General features: G+C 70.0%; 2 protein-coding genes across 5 annotated transcripts; both read left to right on the top strand.

The window, feature by feature from the left end:
- The first annotated feature begins 646 nt into the window (after nt 1–646).
- Nucleotides 647–8,634, top strand: ANKRD24 (ankyrin repeat domain 24). Of its 2 annotated transcripts, none has more exons than XM_084499139.1 (19): nt 647–786; nt 2,878–3,008; nt 3,098–3,186; nt 3,522–3,586; nt 3,824–3,881; nt 3,961–4,031; nt 4,266–4,372; nt 4,465–4,652; nt 5,100–5,125; nt 5,285–5,377; nt 5,516–5,620; nt 5,711–5,755; nt 5,849–5,947; nt 6,021–6,093; nt 6,199–6,320; nt 6,402–7,568; nt 7,959–8,096; nt 8,182–8,247; nt 8,334–8,634. In XM_084499139.1, exons 1-19 carry the CDS (start codon nt 751–753, stop codon nt 8,409–8,411), a joined length of 2,757 nt encoding a protein of 918 aa, XP_084355265.1. In that variant the 5' UTR covers nt 647–750; the 3' UTR covers nt 8,412–8,634. The 2 variants fall into 2 exon arrangements, with proteins under 2 accessions (XP_084355265.1, XP_084355264.1); XM_084499138.1 differs by lacking the exon at nt 647–786 and adding an exon at nt 1,763–2,057.
- Nucleotides 8,635–8,877: 243 nt separating this feature from the next.
- EBI3 (Epstein-Barr virus induced 3) lies at nt 8,878–11,598 on the top strand. Of its 3 annotated transcripts, none has more exons than XM_084498756.1 (7): nt 8,878–8,968; nt 9,486–9,588; nt 9,994–10,218; nt 10,325–10,442; nt 10,565–10,737; nt 11,033–11,196; nt 11,300–11,598. In XM_084498756.1, exons 2-7 carry the CDS (start codon nt 9,510–9,512, stop codon nt 11,450–11,452), a joined length of 912 nt encoding a protein of 303 aa, XP_084354882.1. In that variant the 5' UTR covers nt 8,878–8,968; nt 9,486–9,509; the 3' UTR covers nt 11,453–11,598. The 3 variants fall into 3 exon arrangements, with proteins under 3 accessions (XP_084354882.1, XP_084354881.1, XP_084354880.1); XM_084498755.1 differs by lacking the exon at nt 8,878–8,968 and adding an exon at nt 9,288–9,330; XM_084498754.1 differs by lacking the exon at nt 8,878–8,968 and having other exon boundaries at nt 9,346–9,588.

The following is an 11,598-nucleotide window of genomic DNA, read 5'->3' on the forward strand; positions in this document are numbered from 1 at the left end:
AAGGGGTGCCGGACAAGGGCAGGGGGTGCCATGAAGGGGGTGTCACACAAGGGGGTGCCATGAAAGGGGGGGTCACGCTAGGGCAGGGGTTGCCAGGCAAAGGGGTGCCATGAAGGGGGTGTCACACAAGGGCTGCCAGGCAAGGGGGTGCCATGAAAAGTGGTGCCAGACAAGACAAGGGCAGGGGGTGTCACACAAGGGGGTGTCACACAAGGGGGTGTCACACAAGGGGGTGTCACACAAGGGGGTGCCACACACAAAGGGGTGCCAGACAAGGCCAGGGGGTGCCAGCCCTGCTGGGCCCAGCCCTGCCCCCCCCACCTGCACCCACAGCCCCCCCGAGAGACCCAGAGGGGACAGATCCCGGTGGTCCCAGCCCCTCTGCCCCACAGCCGGGGCCGGCCCATCCCTGCCACAATCCCTTCTGCAGCCCCCCCGTGCCCGTGCCTGGGGATTTAGGGGATGGCCGTGCCCCCAAACCAGCCTGGGGCTGGGCACTGCTGGGCCCCCCCGTGCCGGCTGTAACCGCAGCCGTAACCCAATGCCGCCCCGTGGCCCCCCCGTGCTGCTGTGGGGAGGCAGGGGACAGGCAGGAGACACCAAGAGCTGGGGCTTTGGGGCCAGAACACACTGGGGAAAGGCCCCCAAAAGCTGCCACTGCCCCCCCGTCACGGGCACGGCCCCAGGGCTTGTCCCCAAGGGGCAGCCGAAGCCCCCGGACACTGCCACGGGGCTGAGGTTGGAGCCGCCATGAAGAGCCTGAAGGCCAAGTTCAAGAAGGCAGACGTGAGTGCTGGCCCCGAGGGGAGAGGGGACGTGGGGACCTGCCCCGGGACATCCACAGGGACGTGGGGACCTGCCCTGGGATGTCCCAAATTTCATGGGGACACGGGCACACAGGGACCTGCCGCGGGATGTCCCAAATTTCATGGGGACACGGGCACACAGGGACCTGCCCCGGGATGTCCCAGATTTCACAGGGAAATGGGGACTTGCCCCGGGATGTCCGAGGGGAAGGAAATAGGGACCTGCCCCGGGGTATTCCGAGTCTCCAGGGGGCAGGGGAACACGGAGCCCAGCCCCGAGACATAGGGACAGCAGCCCCACCAGGTCACCAGTGCCACCGTGGCTGGTGCAGCCGCTGTCCCGCTGCACCCATGGGTGCCCCTAGCACCCACAGAGCAGCAGAGGGGATGGCAGCACCGGGGAGAAGGAAACTGGTCCCGTCCCCGTTCCTGTCCCCATTGATGTGGGGCGGCCGCCAGCTTTAAGGCTGCCACGGGTGGATTGGGTTCCCCCCCCCCCGGAGGCAGCGAGCCGAAGCTCCTGAATTATTCAGCACCCGGCTGGCGCCATCCCCTTGCCGGGGGGTCGGGGCTGTGCTCGGGGTGCTCCGTGCCTCGGTTTCCCCACGCTGCCCTGGACACTGCGGTCCTGCCGTCCCCATGGTTTTTCTGGGACAGGTGCCTGGGAACCTTTTGTGTTTTGGGGTTCCCTCCTTGCGGGGGGTCCCCTAAGGTGCAGACAGGGGGGTTCTGCCCTCCCCTCTTGGCCCCAGAGCTGGGAGGTAAAGGCTGTGCCCCCCCAGGGCAGGGAGAGGGTCCTACATCCTTGGGGAGCAGGATTAGGATTAGGAGGATGCTCACCCCTTTTTTTCAGGGTGCATCCTTGGCTCCCTTTGGGCACAGGGTGGGAGAACTGCCCTCCCCCAACCCCCCCCCGACCTTCCCAGTCCAACTGGGACCAGTCAAGGTGTGAGACCTCGGTACCAGCTCGCTGGCAGGGATGCGGGGATGCTGCGAGCGCTGCGGAGGGAGGGAAGGAGGGAAGGAAGGAGGGACGGAGGGACGGAGGGGAGGCGTTCCCTGGCTCCCACTGCGGCACGACCCGGCTCCCGCCCGGGTGGCGGTGCCGGAGCGAGCTGGGCTCCGGGGGGCCCATCCCGAAACCCCCGTGAAGCCGTCGCCCAGGCGGGGGGCGAGGGCTGCATGGCCGCCCGCCGCCTGCTGCTCAGCACCATGAAGCAGATCTGCCTCTGTGCCGCTGCCTCCTTTGCGGTACGTCCCTGCCCTCCGTCCCCGCTCCCCTTCGGGCCCGTGCTTTGGGGTAAGACACGTTTCCCCCCCTCCACACACACACACACCCCCCACAGCTGGACCCCAGCCATCCCCAGCCCCAGCCCTGTCCCCGCGGCTCCGCTGTGCCCTCTCCGAGCCGCTTTGTCCTTGCACGACAAAGGGGAGGGCGCCACGCTCCCAGTTTGCCCAGTAACCCCGGGAGGCGGCTTTATTCCGCATCCCACAGGGTCCCCTGGCCGCACAGGGTGAGGGGGCTCGTGGTGGCACAGGGTCCCTCCAGGGGCAGGACACGAGCAACTCCCGGGGGTGACATCGGGGGTGACATCCATCTCCCATTTCCTTCTTCCCCTGCTGCAGCCGAGCCCTGGGCTGTCGTCACAGGCTGCGGGGCGAGCTCGGGGCTTCCCACGCTGCTCCTGCCCCGCTGTGGGCTCTCCTCTGGGTGGGGGGGGACACACAGAGGAGCTCTGGGGCAACGAGCCCCCACCCAGCCCCGCTTCTGCTCAGGAGTGGGGGAGCAGGGGCAGCTGGAGCCATCCTGGGGGACCTGAGCTCAGCGCCAGCCCCGCTCTCCCCAACTTTCCTCCTTCTCCGTCTGGGAGCACAGCGGGGCTGGGAACAGGTTTTGAGCCTTTTGGGGAGAGCCGGGCAAGGATGGGGCTCAGGCACCCATGGGTGCTGGCTGCGGTTGGTGTCGGGGTCACTGGGGTGGCAGGAGAACACCCTGGGGCGGGGGCGCTCAGGAAGTGTCCTTCCCAAATCCTGGCCCAGCCAGAGCCCAACGGGGGCTTCGTTGCAGAGCCAGGACTGGACCAAGAACGACGAGAAGCTCCTGCAAGCCGTGGACTACAACGATGCCGGGAGGGTGACGTCTCTGCTCGTCCGCAAGGGCCTGGTCCCCACCAAGCTGGACTCAGAGGGCAAATCCGCGTAAGGCACCGGGGCACCAAGGGCTGGGGCCAGGGATTTGGGTCGGTTTGGGTTCGATTTGGGTCTGACAGCCCCGTGGCCTGCCGCAGGTTCCACCTGGCTGCCATGCGGGGGAACGTGGACTGCCTGGAAGCCATGCTGGCCCACGGCGTGGATGCCATGACCAAGGACAGCTCGGGTGAGGGCGCAGCCACCACGCACCCCCAGCTAACGCCAGGGCCCCCTCAGGGCCCTCTGCTCCTTCTGCCCCTTCTGCACGGTGCTGGGGCTGAGGGGACGGAGGGGACAGAGGGGACGGAGGGGACGGAGGGGACGGCCACACGGGGTGCAAACTGCCCCAGCTCTCTCTGGGGACTCCAGCGGTGCCTGCGGGTGCTGTCGGGGGCGTCTCGTTCCTGTTCAGCCCCAGCCCCGTGGGGTCTTCCTGCGTGCCCATCTGTCCCCCCACCTCTGCCCCCACCCCGTGTCTGTCTCCTGACCCGTCCCCCTGTCCCCTTGTCCCTCTGTCCCCAGGTTACACCGCCCTGCACCTGGCGTCCAAGCATGGCCACCCGCAGTGCGTCAGCAAGCTGCTGCAGGTACCAGGGGCAGGGAGGCAGGGAGGTGCCACGCTCAGCAGCCCCAGCGAGGTGCCCTCTCCACCCCCAAACCCTCCGGGGTGGTTTTGGGCAGCCTGGAGGTTCCCAGCTCTGCCTGGCACCGTGCGGTTCGGGGCAATCCTGCTCAGCCCTCCCACCTCACCAAGGAGCCGCGGTCCCGTGGGCAGCCCGTTTGTCTGTCCCGGCCCCTGCCATGATCCCGGCTCTCTCCCTCAGGCCTCCTGCCCCGTGGACGTGGCTGACAGCAGCGGCCGGACGGCGCTGCACCACGCAGGTGAGCGGGGACGGTGCCGGCCCCGTGCTGCTCGCGGCCCCACGCGGGGCAGCGCTCAGCCTCCATCCTTCTCCCCCAGCGGTCAGCGGCTGCATCTCCTGCTCAGAGATCCTCTGCGACTTCAAGGCTCCTTTGAACGTCAAGGACAAGGTGAGATCGCCTTGTTCATCCCCCCCGTGAGGCTTTTCAGGGCAGCAAAACTCCAGGCTGGGGTTGCCCACCCCGGGGTTGCAGCACCCGGGGTCCCCAGGGGAGAGCCGCGTGCTGCGCACGCACACGGGGGGCAGAAATCAAGGAGATAACAGCAGGGGGATGCCCCACGCTGGGGGGGGGGATGCAGGCATCGTCCCCGCAGCCCCCCTCACCCAACCATGCCCTGCCCAGGAGGGCTCCACGCCGCTGCTGCTCGCTGCCAAGATGAGCCACTCGGAGCTGTGCCGCTACCTGCTGCACCGCGGGGCGGCCGCCAACAGCCGCGACCTGCAGGGCAAGTGAGTCTGTGCCGGGGTGGGGGGGGGGGCAAAAATGGGGGGGGGGGAAAAAAGAGGAGCTGGGCCCCTCACCTCTCCTCCCACCCGCTCAGGACAGCCCTGATGCTGGCCTGCGAGAACGGCAGCGTGGAGACGGTGGAGGTGCTGCTCAACGCCGGGGCGCGGGTGGCGGCGGTGGACTCCGCAGGGCACGACGCCGCGCACTACGGGCTGGCCACGGGCAACGCTCTCATCCAGCACTTCCTGCAAGAGGCTGCTCAGCGCCGGTCCTGGGCCAGCGGTAAGGCCCTGGCGGTGCTCCACGTGCGCAGAGGGTGGGCCCACGGAGGTGTTTTCCCCCCCCTCTCCCCCCGGGTGGGGGGCACGTCCCCTTTTGGCCACGCGCCGGGGGTGGTTTTTGGAAGGCTGGGGGGTGGTGCTGAGCCTCCGTTGTCTGCCTCGGTGTCTGCACATGCTTGTGCATGCGTGTTCACACGTGTGTGAGGGCGTGGAGGTGCACGTGTGTACAGCGAGTGTGCTTCTCCCGGCGCCTCCATGTGCATACCTGTGGGCACGAGTCCCCTGTGCACACGTGTTCACTCCCTGCACGTCCCTGTACCTGTGCACGTGTGTGCAACATCTGCCTGCGTGTGCCCCGTGCATGCACGCGTGTTCTCACATGTACCCGTGGCTACGCACTCCCCAAACCTCCCTCATTTCCCTTTCCTCTTGCTCTGCCCCGCGGAAGAGGAGACCACCGAGAAGACGTCGCGGGTAAGGACCCGCCGGGCTGCCCCCCTCCAGCAGGGCTGGCCCCAGCCCTCAGCTCCTGGCGGGGGTCCCCAGGGGGCCCAGGGCTCTCCGACACGGCAGTGGGTCAGAAAGGAGGGAGGCCACCATGGGTGTGACACCTCTGCCACGGTGTCTCCGCAGACGTCTTCGCCAAACCAGTCGGTGGGCAGAGAGAAGAGCAGCACCCCGAGGAAGAGGAAGGCCCCCTTGCCTCCCCCGGGCACCCCCAGCCCGGTAAGAGTGGCCTCAGACCCAGGGGGGGTGAGGATGGGCAGGAGCGGGGCCACATCGGGGACAAAACAGGGGGGAGACAGTGACAGGGAAGGGGCTGGCACCATCGTGCCCTGAGGCTCGGCTGCTGCTGGCCCGCAGGAAGACCGGGACGCCTACGAGGAGATCGTGAGGCTGCGGCAGGAGCGGGCGCAGTTCCTGCAGAAGATCCGGGGCTTGGAGCAGCAGGAAAAGCAGAGGCAGGAGGTAGCTGCGACCGCACCGCCGGGGAACGGAGGGGCAGGGGGGTGGGAGCAGCATTTAACCCCCCCACATCGTCTCTCCGTGTCCCGCTAGCAGGCAGAGCAGGACAAGGGCTCCCTTCGCTCCATGGAGAAGCAGGTGAGGCCAGCAAGGAGGTCGCGGGCGGCCTCACGCGAGGGGTCCTGGTGCCGTTAGGACTCTGGTGGGAGCGGAGGGAGTCCTGCCCCGCAGATCCAGGAGCTGCAGGAGCGGCTGGCGGCGCGGGACGGCGAGAAGGAGCGGCTGGGCAAGGAGGTGGAGGCTCTGCAGAGCCGCTTGTCCTCGCTGGAGGTGGGCACGGGCAGCGCCGAGGGGCCGGGGCAGGGTGGGCAGCGGTTGAAACCCCCCTGCTCCGCACCCCCAGAACGAGAAGGAGAACACAAGCTACGACATTGAGACGCTGCAGGACGAGGAGGGAGAGCTGCTCGAGTTCCCAGGTAGGACCCTGCTGGCCTCCCGAGACCCCCCCTCGGGGAGGTGGCCCCGTGCGGGGAGGAGCGGGGACGCGGTGGGCACGGCACCAGCACCTCCGTGGCGCGCAGGGGCAGAGCTGCTGCTCTCCAAGAAGACCCTGAGCCCCTCGGCCGAGGAGCTGCTGGCCACGCTGCAGGGCCAGGTGCAGTCCCTCACCGTGCAGAACAAGGAGCTGAGGGAGAAAATACAGGCAAGAACCCGGCCGCCTGCCCACCCCGCCCTCCTTCCCTCGGTCTCCCAGCTGCTGGCGGCCTCACCATCCCCTTGGCAGGTCCTGGAGAACTTCGAGCGGGATGAGAGCGAGCCGTCCGCCCCGGGGGACGTGGTGCCCGCCAGCCTCTACTACTCCCTCAAACGGGAGCTGGAGCGGCTGCGGGCGCAGGGCACGCAGGAGGCAGAGCAGGAGAAGCCGAGCCCGGCCTCGGAGGCTGGCAGCAAGGGCAGCACGGTGCAGGGGCTCAGCGAGGAGCCGCCCCAGTGCACGTGCAAGGCGGCGCCGGCGCCTCCCCAGCAGGACGGTGCCGAGCTGGCGGAGGCCCGGGCGGCCCTGCAGCAGGCGCGGGCAGCGCTGGAGGAGCGCGAGCAGCGGCTGCGGGAGCTGCAGGCCCGCCTGGAGGCCGATGCCAAAGCCGAGGAGGCCACGGCCTCGCTGGGGGCCTCCCTGGAGGAGGCATCGCGGGAGAAGGCGGCCCTGCTGGAGCGCTGCAGCCGGGCGGAGGCGGCGGCCGAGGCCCTGCGGCGCGAGCTGGAGGCCAAGACGCGGGACTGGAGGGCGGCCGGCGGCCCCGAGCCGGAGCCGGGCGCGCTGGAGCGACGGGTGGCGGAGCTGGTGCGGCAGCACGGGGAGGTGACGGCGCAGCTGGGGCAGCTGCGGGAGGCGCTGGGCCGCCGCGAGGCCGAGCTGACGGCCCTGCGCGAGCAGCTGGCCGCCCGGCCCGTGGGGCGCCGGGAGCACGAGGAGGTGCTGGCGAGGCTGCGGCGGGCGCAGGAGGAAGCCGAGGGCCGGGTGGCGCCGGAGGAGCACGCCCGGGCCACGGCGGCGCTGGAGGAGCAGGCGCGAGCCCTGCGGGAGCGGGCGGCACGGCTGGAGGCGGCGGCGGAGGCCAAGGGGCGCGAGGCGGCCAGGCTGGAGGCGGCGCTGGCGGCGGCGGTGCCGCGCGGGGAGCACGAGGCGGCGCGGGCCGAGCTGCAAGCCGAGGCGGCCGGGCTGGCCCAGCGGCTGGCTGAGCTGACGCGGCGGCACGAGAAGACGTGCGAGGAGGTTTTCCGGGTGCAGCGGCAGGCGCTGTTCATGAAGAGCGAGCGGCAGGCGGCCGAGGAGCGCCTGGAGGCCGCGCAGCAGCAGCTGGCGGAGGCGCGGGAGGAGGCGCGGCGCCTGCGGGACCTCCACAGCCACGCCGAGGACTCGGCCCGGCTGGTCAGGGACAGGGACAGGAAGGTAGGGGAAGGGGATGGGGATGGGGACGGGGATGGGGAGGGGGTTGGGGGGGTTGTGGGGGTCTCCTGGGGGTGGGAGCAGTGCTCCGAGCTCGGCGGCTCGCCCGCGTGGCCCCGTTGATGCGCGCAGACACTCGCACGTGCAAACACGCCGACGTGCGCCGCCGGGTGCACGCTCGCTGCCCTCCTGGCTCTTCCCCTTTTCCCCTCCCGAAGCCGAGACTGAAACCGGGGCCAGAAGCGGGAGGGAGGTGGGAAAGCCCCGGCTCTGCCCCTGCCCCAGCGGGGGACACCCGGGGGTGGCGGCAGGCACGGCCATGGGGGGGGACCCCGGGGGTGGAGATGGGGCTGGGAGCCCCCTGCCTCCCCCTCACCCCCGCGCGCTGCCCAGATCACCGAGCTCTCCAAGGAGGTTTTCAGGCTGAAGGAGGCCCTCAACGCCCTCCCCGAGCCCCGAGGAGCACCGCAGCCCCCCCCCGACACCGCGGCGATGCAGTCCCGGATCCGCGCGCTGGAGGAGAAGCTGGCGGTGGGCGCAGGGCACGGGGCGGGCGCTGCTGGGGGGGCTCCTCGTGGCCCCAGGCCCCCCACTCACGCCCTCTCCTCTCCCGCAGGAGGCAGAGAAGCGGCACGGCAAGGTGGTCGCGCTGTACCGGAGCCACCTGCTCTACGCCGTGCAGGTGGGCAAAGGGGGACGGGGGCCGGGGCTGCGGGGGGGGCTCGGGGACGCGGTGACAGGACCCCGAGGTCCCTTTCTCTGTCCCAGGGCCACATGGACGAGGACGTGCAGAGGCTCCTGTGCCAGATCCTGAAGATGCAGCGGCTGCAGGAGCAGGGCAGATGAGCCCCCAGTGACAAACCCCGTGGGACAACCAGCGACACAGCCTGGGGGGGGGGGGGCCAGGCCCCTGCTCGCACCCCCCGTGGCCCTTTTGCTTCTCCGGCAGCACCCCGCTGCTGGCACACGCACCCCGATGCTCACCCGGCCCCGGGGGGCCCCGTGCTAGCCCCCACGCAGCCCCACGCACCCCAGCACAGTAGCAATAAAGTGTTTCTATCCACCTTAACATCACGGCTCGTCCCGGGGGGGAGTAAGGATGGGCGCAGAGACGCGGGCGCTGCGCGATGTGGGGGACATCGGCGGAACCGGGGACGCCGGGGACTCGGTGCCGTGAGCACCCCAAAATGGGAACGGGTCACACCCAAAGGAAGGAGCGGGGTGGGAAAGGTCGAAATCCTCGTGGCCAGGGGTGGAAATAAATACTGCCCCGGGTCCTGGGGGCACGCAGGGATCCCTGCGGGACCCCCCGGGAGCAGCGTTTCCTGCGCGAGGAAGCGGGATGAGGCCGCCCGGGGCCGCGGTTTCCCCGCAGCGCTGACGAAGCCTCCGGCCCTGCTGCGGTGAGTAAAGGGTCCGGGGAGGTCCCTATGGGGCTGGGGGCACGGGGGGCAACGTGCCGTGCTGTGGGTGTGCGTGGTCGAGGTGTGGAGCCCGGTGCTGCTCCCCCCCCCCCGCCCCGGGGAAGGGTTTTGGGGTTTCTCTGCGGGACAGTCCCTGCCCGGGCGTCCCGGGAAGCTGCGGCCGTCCAAACCCAGCCCGAAACCTCGATTCCGGGTACGGGACCGCAGGGGTGGCTGCGGGGCCCCGTGGGAAACCCCGGTCGTACCGGGCGCTTTCGCTCCCGCCTCCGTTCCCTCCTCCTTCCTGGCAGCAGGATCCGGCCGCTGCGGCCAGAAAGCTGCCCCCGGCCCCCGGGCGTGCGGTGAGGCCAGAGGGGAAACTGAGGCACGGCCATATAGCGTGGTTCGGGCACCCCCCTGTGGGATGCTGCCCCTGGGGAGGGTGCCAGGGACGTCCCAGACCCCGTTTGTCCCCGCTGTCGCCTGCCGGGGGGTCACCGTCCTGCTGCCCCCACAGGTCCCATCGCGGCGGCGCCCCAAAATGAAGTGGTTTTGGGTGGTGGCTTTTGTGGCACCCGCCTGCGCTGCGCCCTACACGGCCGGGGACACCGGGGACGGAGGTACGAGGGGATGGGGACAACGGGGACGGCGGCGTGGGGGCGTGGGGGACGGGGGGTGGAAGTATGGGGGGGGATCCAGGGGGAGTGGGGGCAGCGGGACTGGGCAGACTGGGAGCGGTGGGGGGGGGATATAGGGGCACCGAGCGGGGTGGAGGCATGGAGGGGACCACGGGCAGATTTATGGGGCGGCCAGAGACATGGGGATGGGGACATGGGGGGGGATTGGGGTGCCAAGGGGGGACTGAGAGGGGTTGGAGGGTGTTGGAGATGGAACTGGGGGACCACAGCCCCCCGACCGTCCCCTGCCCCAGCTGGGGACCACAGCGGGTGGCTTGGGATTTTTTTTGGGGGGTGGGTGGGGAGGTGACAAGGGGCTCAGCCCGTGCCCACCGCCGTGTCCCCCAGGTCCCTGTGCCCCGCAGCACGGCGTCCTGGGCACGGAGGTGCTGCTGCGGTGCCCGGCTGCCGGGGGGAGACCCGCCGAGTGGCGCCGGGGGGGGGCAACCCTAGGGACGTATCCTGCCCCGGGGCTGGCCCTCCCCAACGCCAGCCTGGCCCACGAGGGACCCTACAGCTGCCACCACCCTGACACCGGGGAGACCTGGGCCAGGATCTGCCTGCGGCTGGGCTGTGAGTGACCCCCCAACCCCACGGGGACCCCCACCCTAAAGACGGGGAGAGACCAGAGGCCAGCAGGGGGGTGACCAGCGGCTGCCCGCCCCCCTCCCTGCCCCAGATCCCCCCGCGCTGCCCATTGTGGAGTGCTGGGCCGTCAGCTACCCGCAGGCTGTCAACTGCTCCTGGCTGCTTGCCCCCGAGCCGCTGCTGGACACCGACTTCGTGGCCACCTACAGGTGAGCCCCAAACCCCAGCTGAGCCCCCCCAAACCTGTGCTGGAGCCATGTCCGGGGGGCTATGGGGCAGGGCAGGAGCCCCTTGCCCAGCTGCCCCCTTCACACCTCTCCCCAATCCCCAGGCACGGCATATGGGGGGCCGTGGAGAGCCACGAGTGCGCCCGCACGGGGCCGCGGAGCTGCTCCTTCGGGGACCTGCAGATGTTCTCCCTCACCCCCTACGTGCTCAACGTGACGGCCACCAACGCGCTGGGCACGGCCTCGAGCCTCCTGCCCTTCCTGCTGGAGAACATCAGTGAGTGCCGCCGGCGCCCACCCCAAAAAATCAGCCCCCCGCAGCCCCCCCCAGTGCTTGACCCCGCTGCCCGAGCAGCACCACAGGGGCTGAGCCAGCCCCAGGGATTGCTTCAGCCTCATTTTTGGGGCTTTTCCTCTGAAATGGATGCAGAAACAGCCGTGCAACATGTTGCTGGGGCTCAGCAACTCTCTGGGCTGGTGGATGCGCTGTCCCCGACCCCATTGTCCCCACGCCGGTCCCCTGCCCCCCCCAGCCCGCATCTCACCCGTTTGCTGTCTCCCCACGTCCTCAGTAAAGCCGGACCCTCCCGAGGACCTGCGGGTCTCGCCCATCCCCGGGGAGCCCAAGAAATTGCTGCTGGAGTGGAGCCCGCCGGGGTCGTGGCCCTTCCCGGAGTACTTCCCACTCAAGTACCGCATCCGCTACGTGCGGGACGAGGACTCGGTCACCAGAACGGTACCCCAAAAAAACACAGCAAAGCCCTGAGATGGCTGCGTCCCCTGCTGCCCCCCACCCCACCCCAACCCTCCCCGGGCCCCTAACTCTGCTCTGCTTCCAGATCGGGCCCTACGAGCAGACGTCCTACACCCTGACGGGGCTGCGGCCCGGCGCCCTGCACCACGTGCAGGTGGCTGCCAAGGACTTCACGGACTACGGCGAGTTCAGCGCCTGGAGCCTGCCGGCCTCGGGGACGCCCTGGATGGAGCCGTGAGGGGCAGAGCGGGGTCGGGAAGCCCCCCCTGCTCCTCCTCGGGGCCCCCACGTGCCCCCTTTGCTCTATCCCCGTGCCCCCCAGCAGCCACCAGCGGCCACCATGGTGGCTGTAAAGAGGCAATAAAACATCTTGAGGATCCGGGA

Source organism: Aythya ferina (genome assembly GCF_964211825.1).
Source record: "Aythya ferina genome assembly, chromosome: 26".
Taxonomy (NCBI): domain Eukaryota; kingdom Metazoa; phylum Chordata; class Aves; order Anseriformes; family Anatidae; genus Aythya; species Aythya ferina.

Bases quoted from the DNA above. Each gene is read 5' to 3' on its own strand.
- ANKRD24 (XM_084499138.1), top strand. From the start codon at position 1,794: ATGCTGCGAGCGCTGCGGAGGGAGGGAAGGAGGGAAGGAAGGAGGGAC. The intron at 4,032-4,265 runs GTGAGATCGCCT...TGCCCTGCCCAG, and splicing joins CTTTGAACGTCAAGGACAAG to GAGGGCTCCACGCCGCTGCT. The intron at 7,569-7,958 runs GTAGGGGAAGGG...CGCGCTGCCCAG, and splicing joins TCAGGGACAGGGACAGGAAG to ATCACCGAGCTCTCCAAGGA.
- EBI3 (XM_084498754.1), top strand. From the start codon at position 9,393: ATGCTGCCCCTGGGGAGGGTGCCAGGGACGTCCCAGACCCCGTTTGTC. The intron at 10,443-10,564 runs GTGAGCCCCAAA...CCCAATCCCCAG, and splicing joins GACTTCGTGGCCACCTACAG to GCACGGCATATGGGGGGCCG. The intron at 10,738-11,032 runs GTGAGTGCCGCC...CCACGTCCTCAG, and splicing joins CTTCCTGCTGGAGAACATCA to TAAAGCCGGACCCTCCCGAG.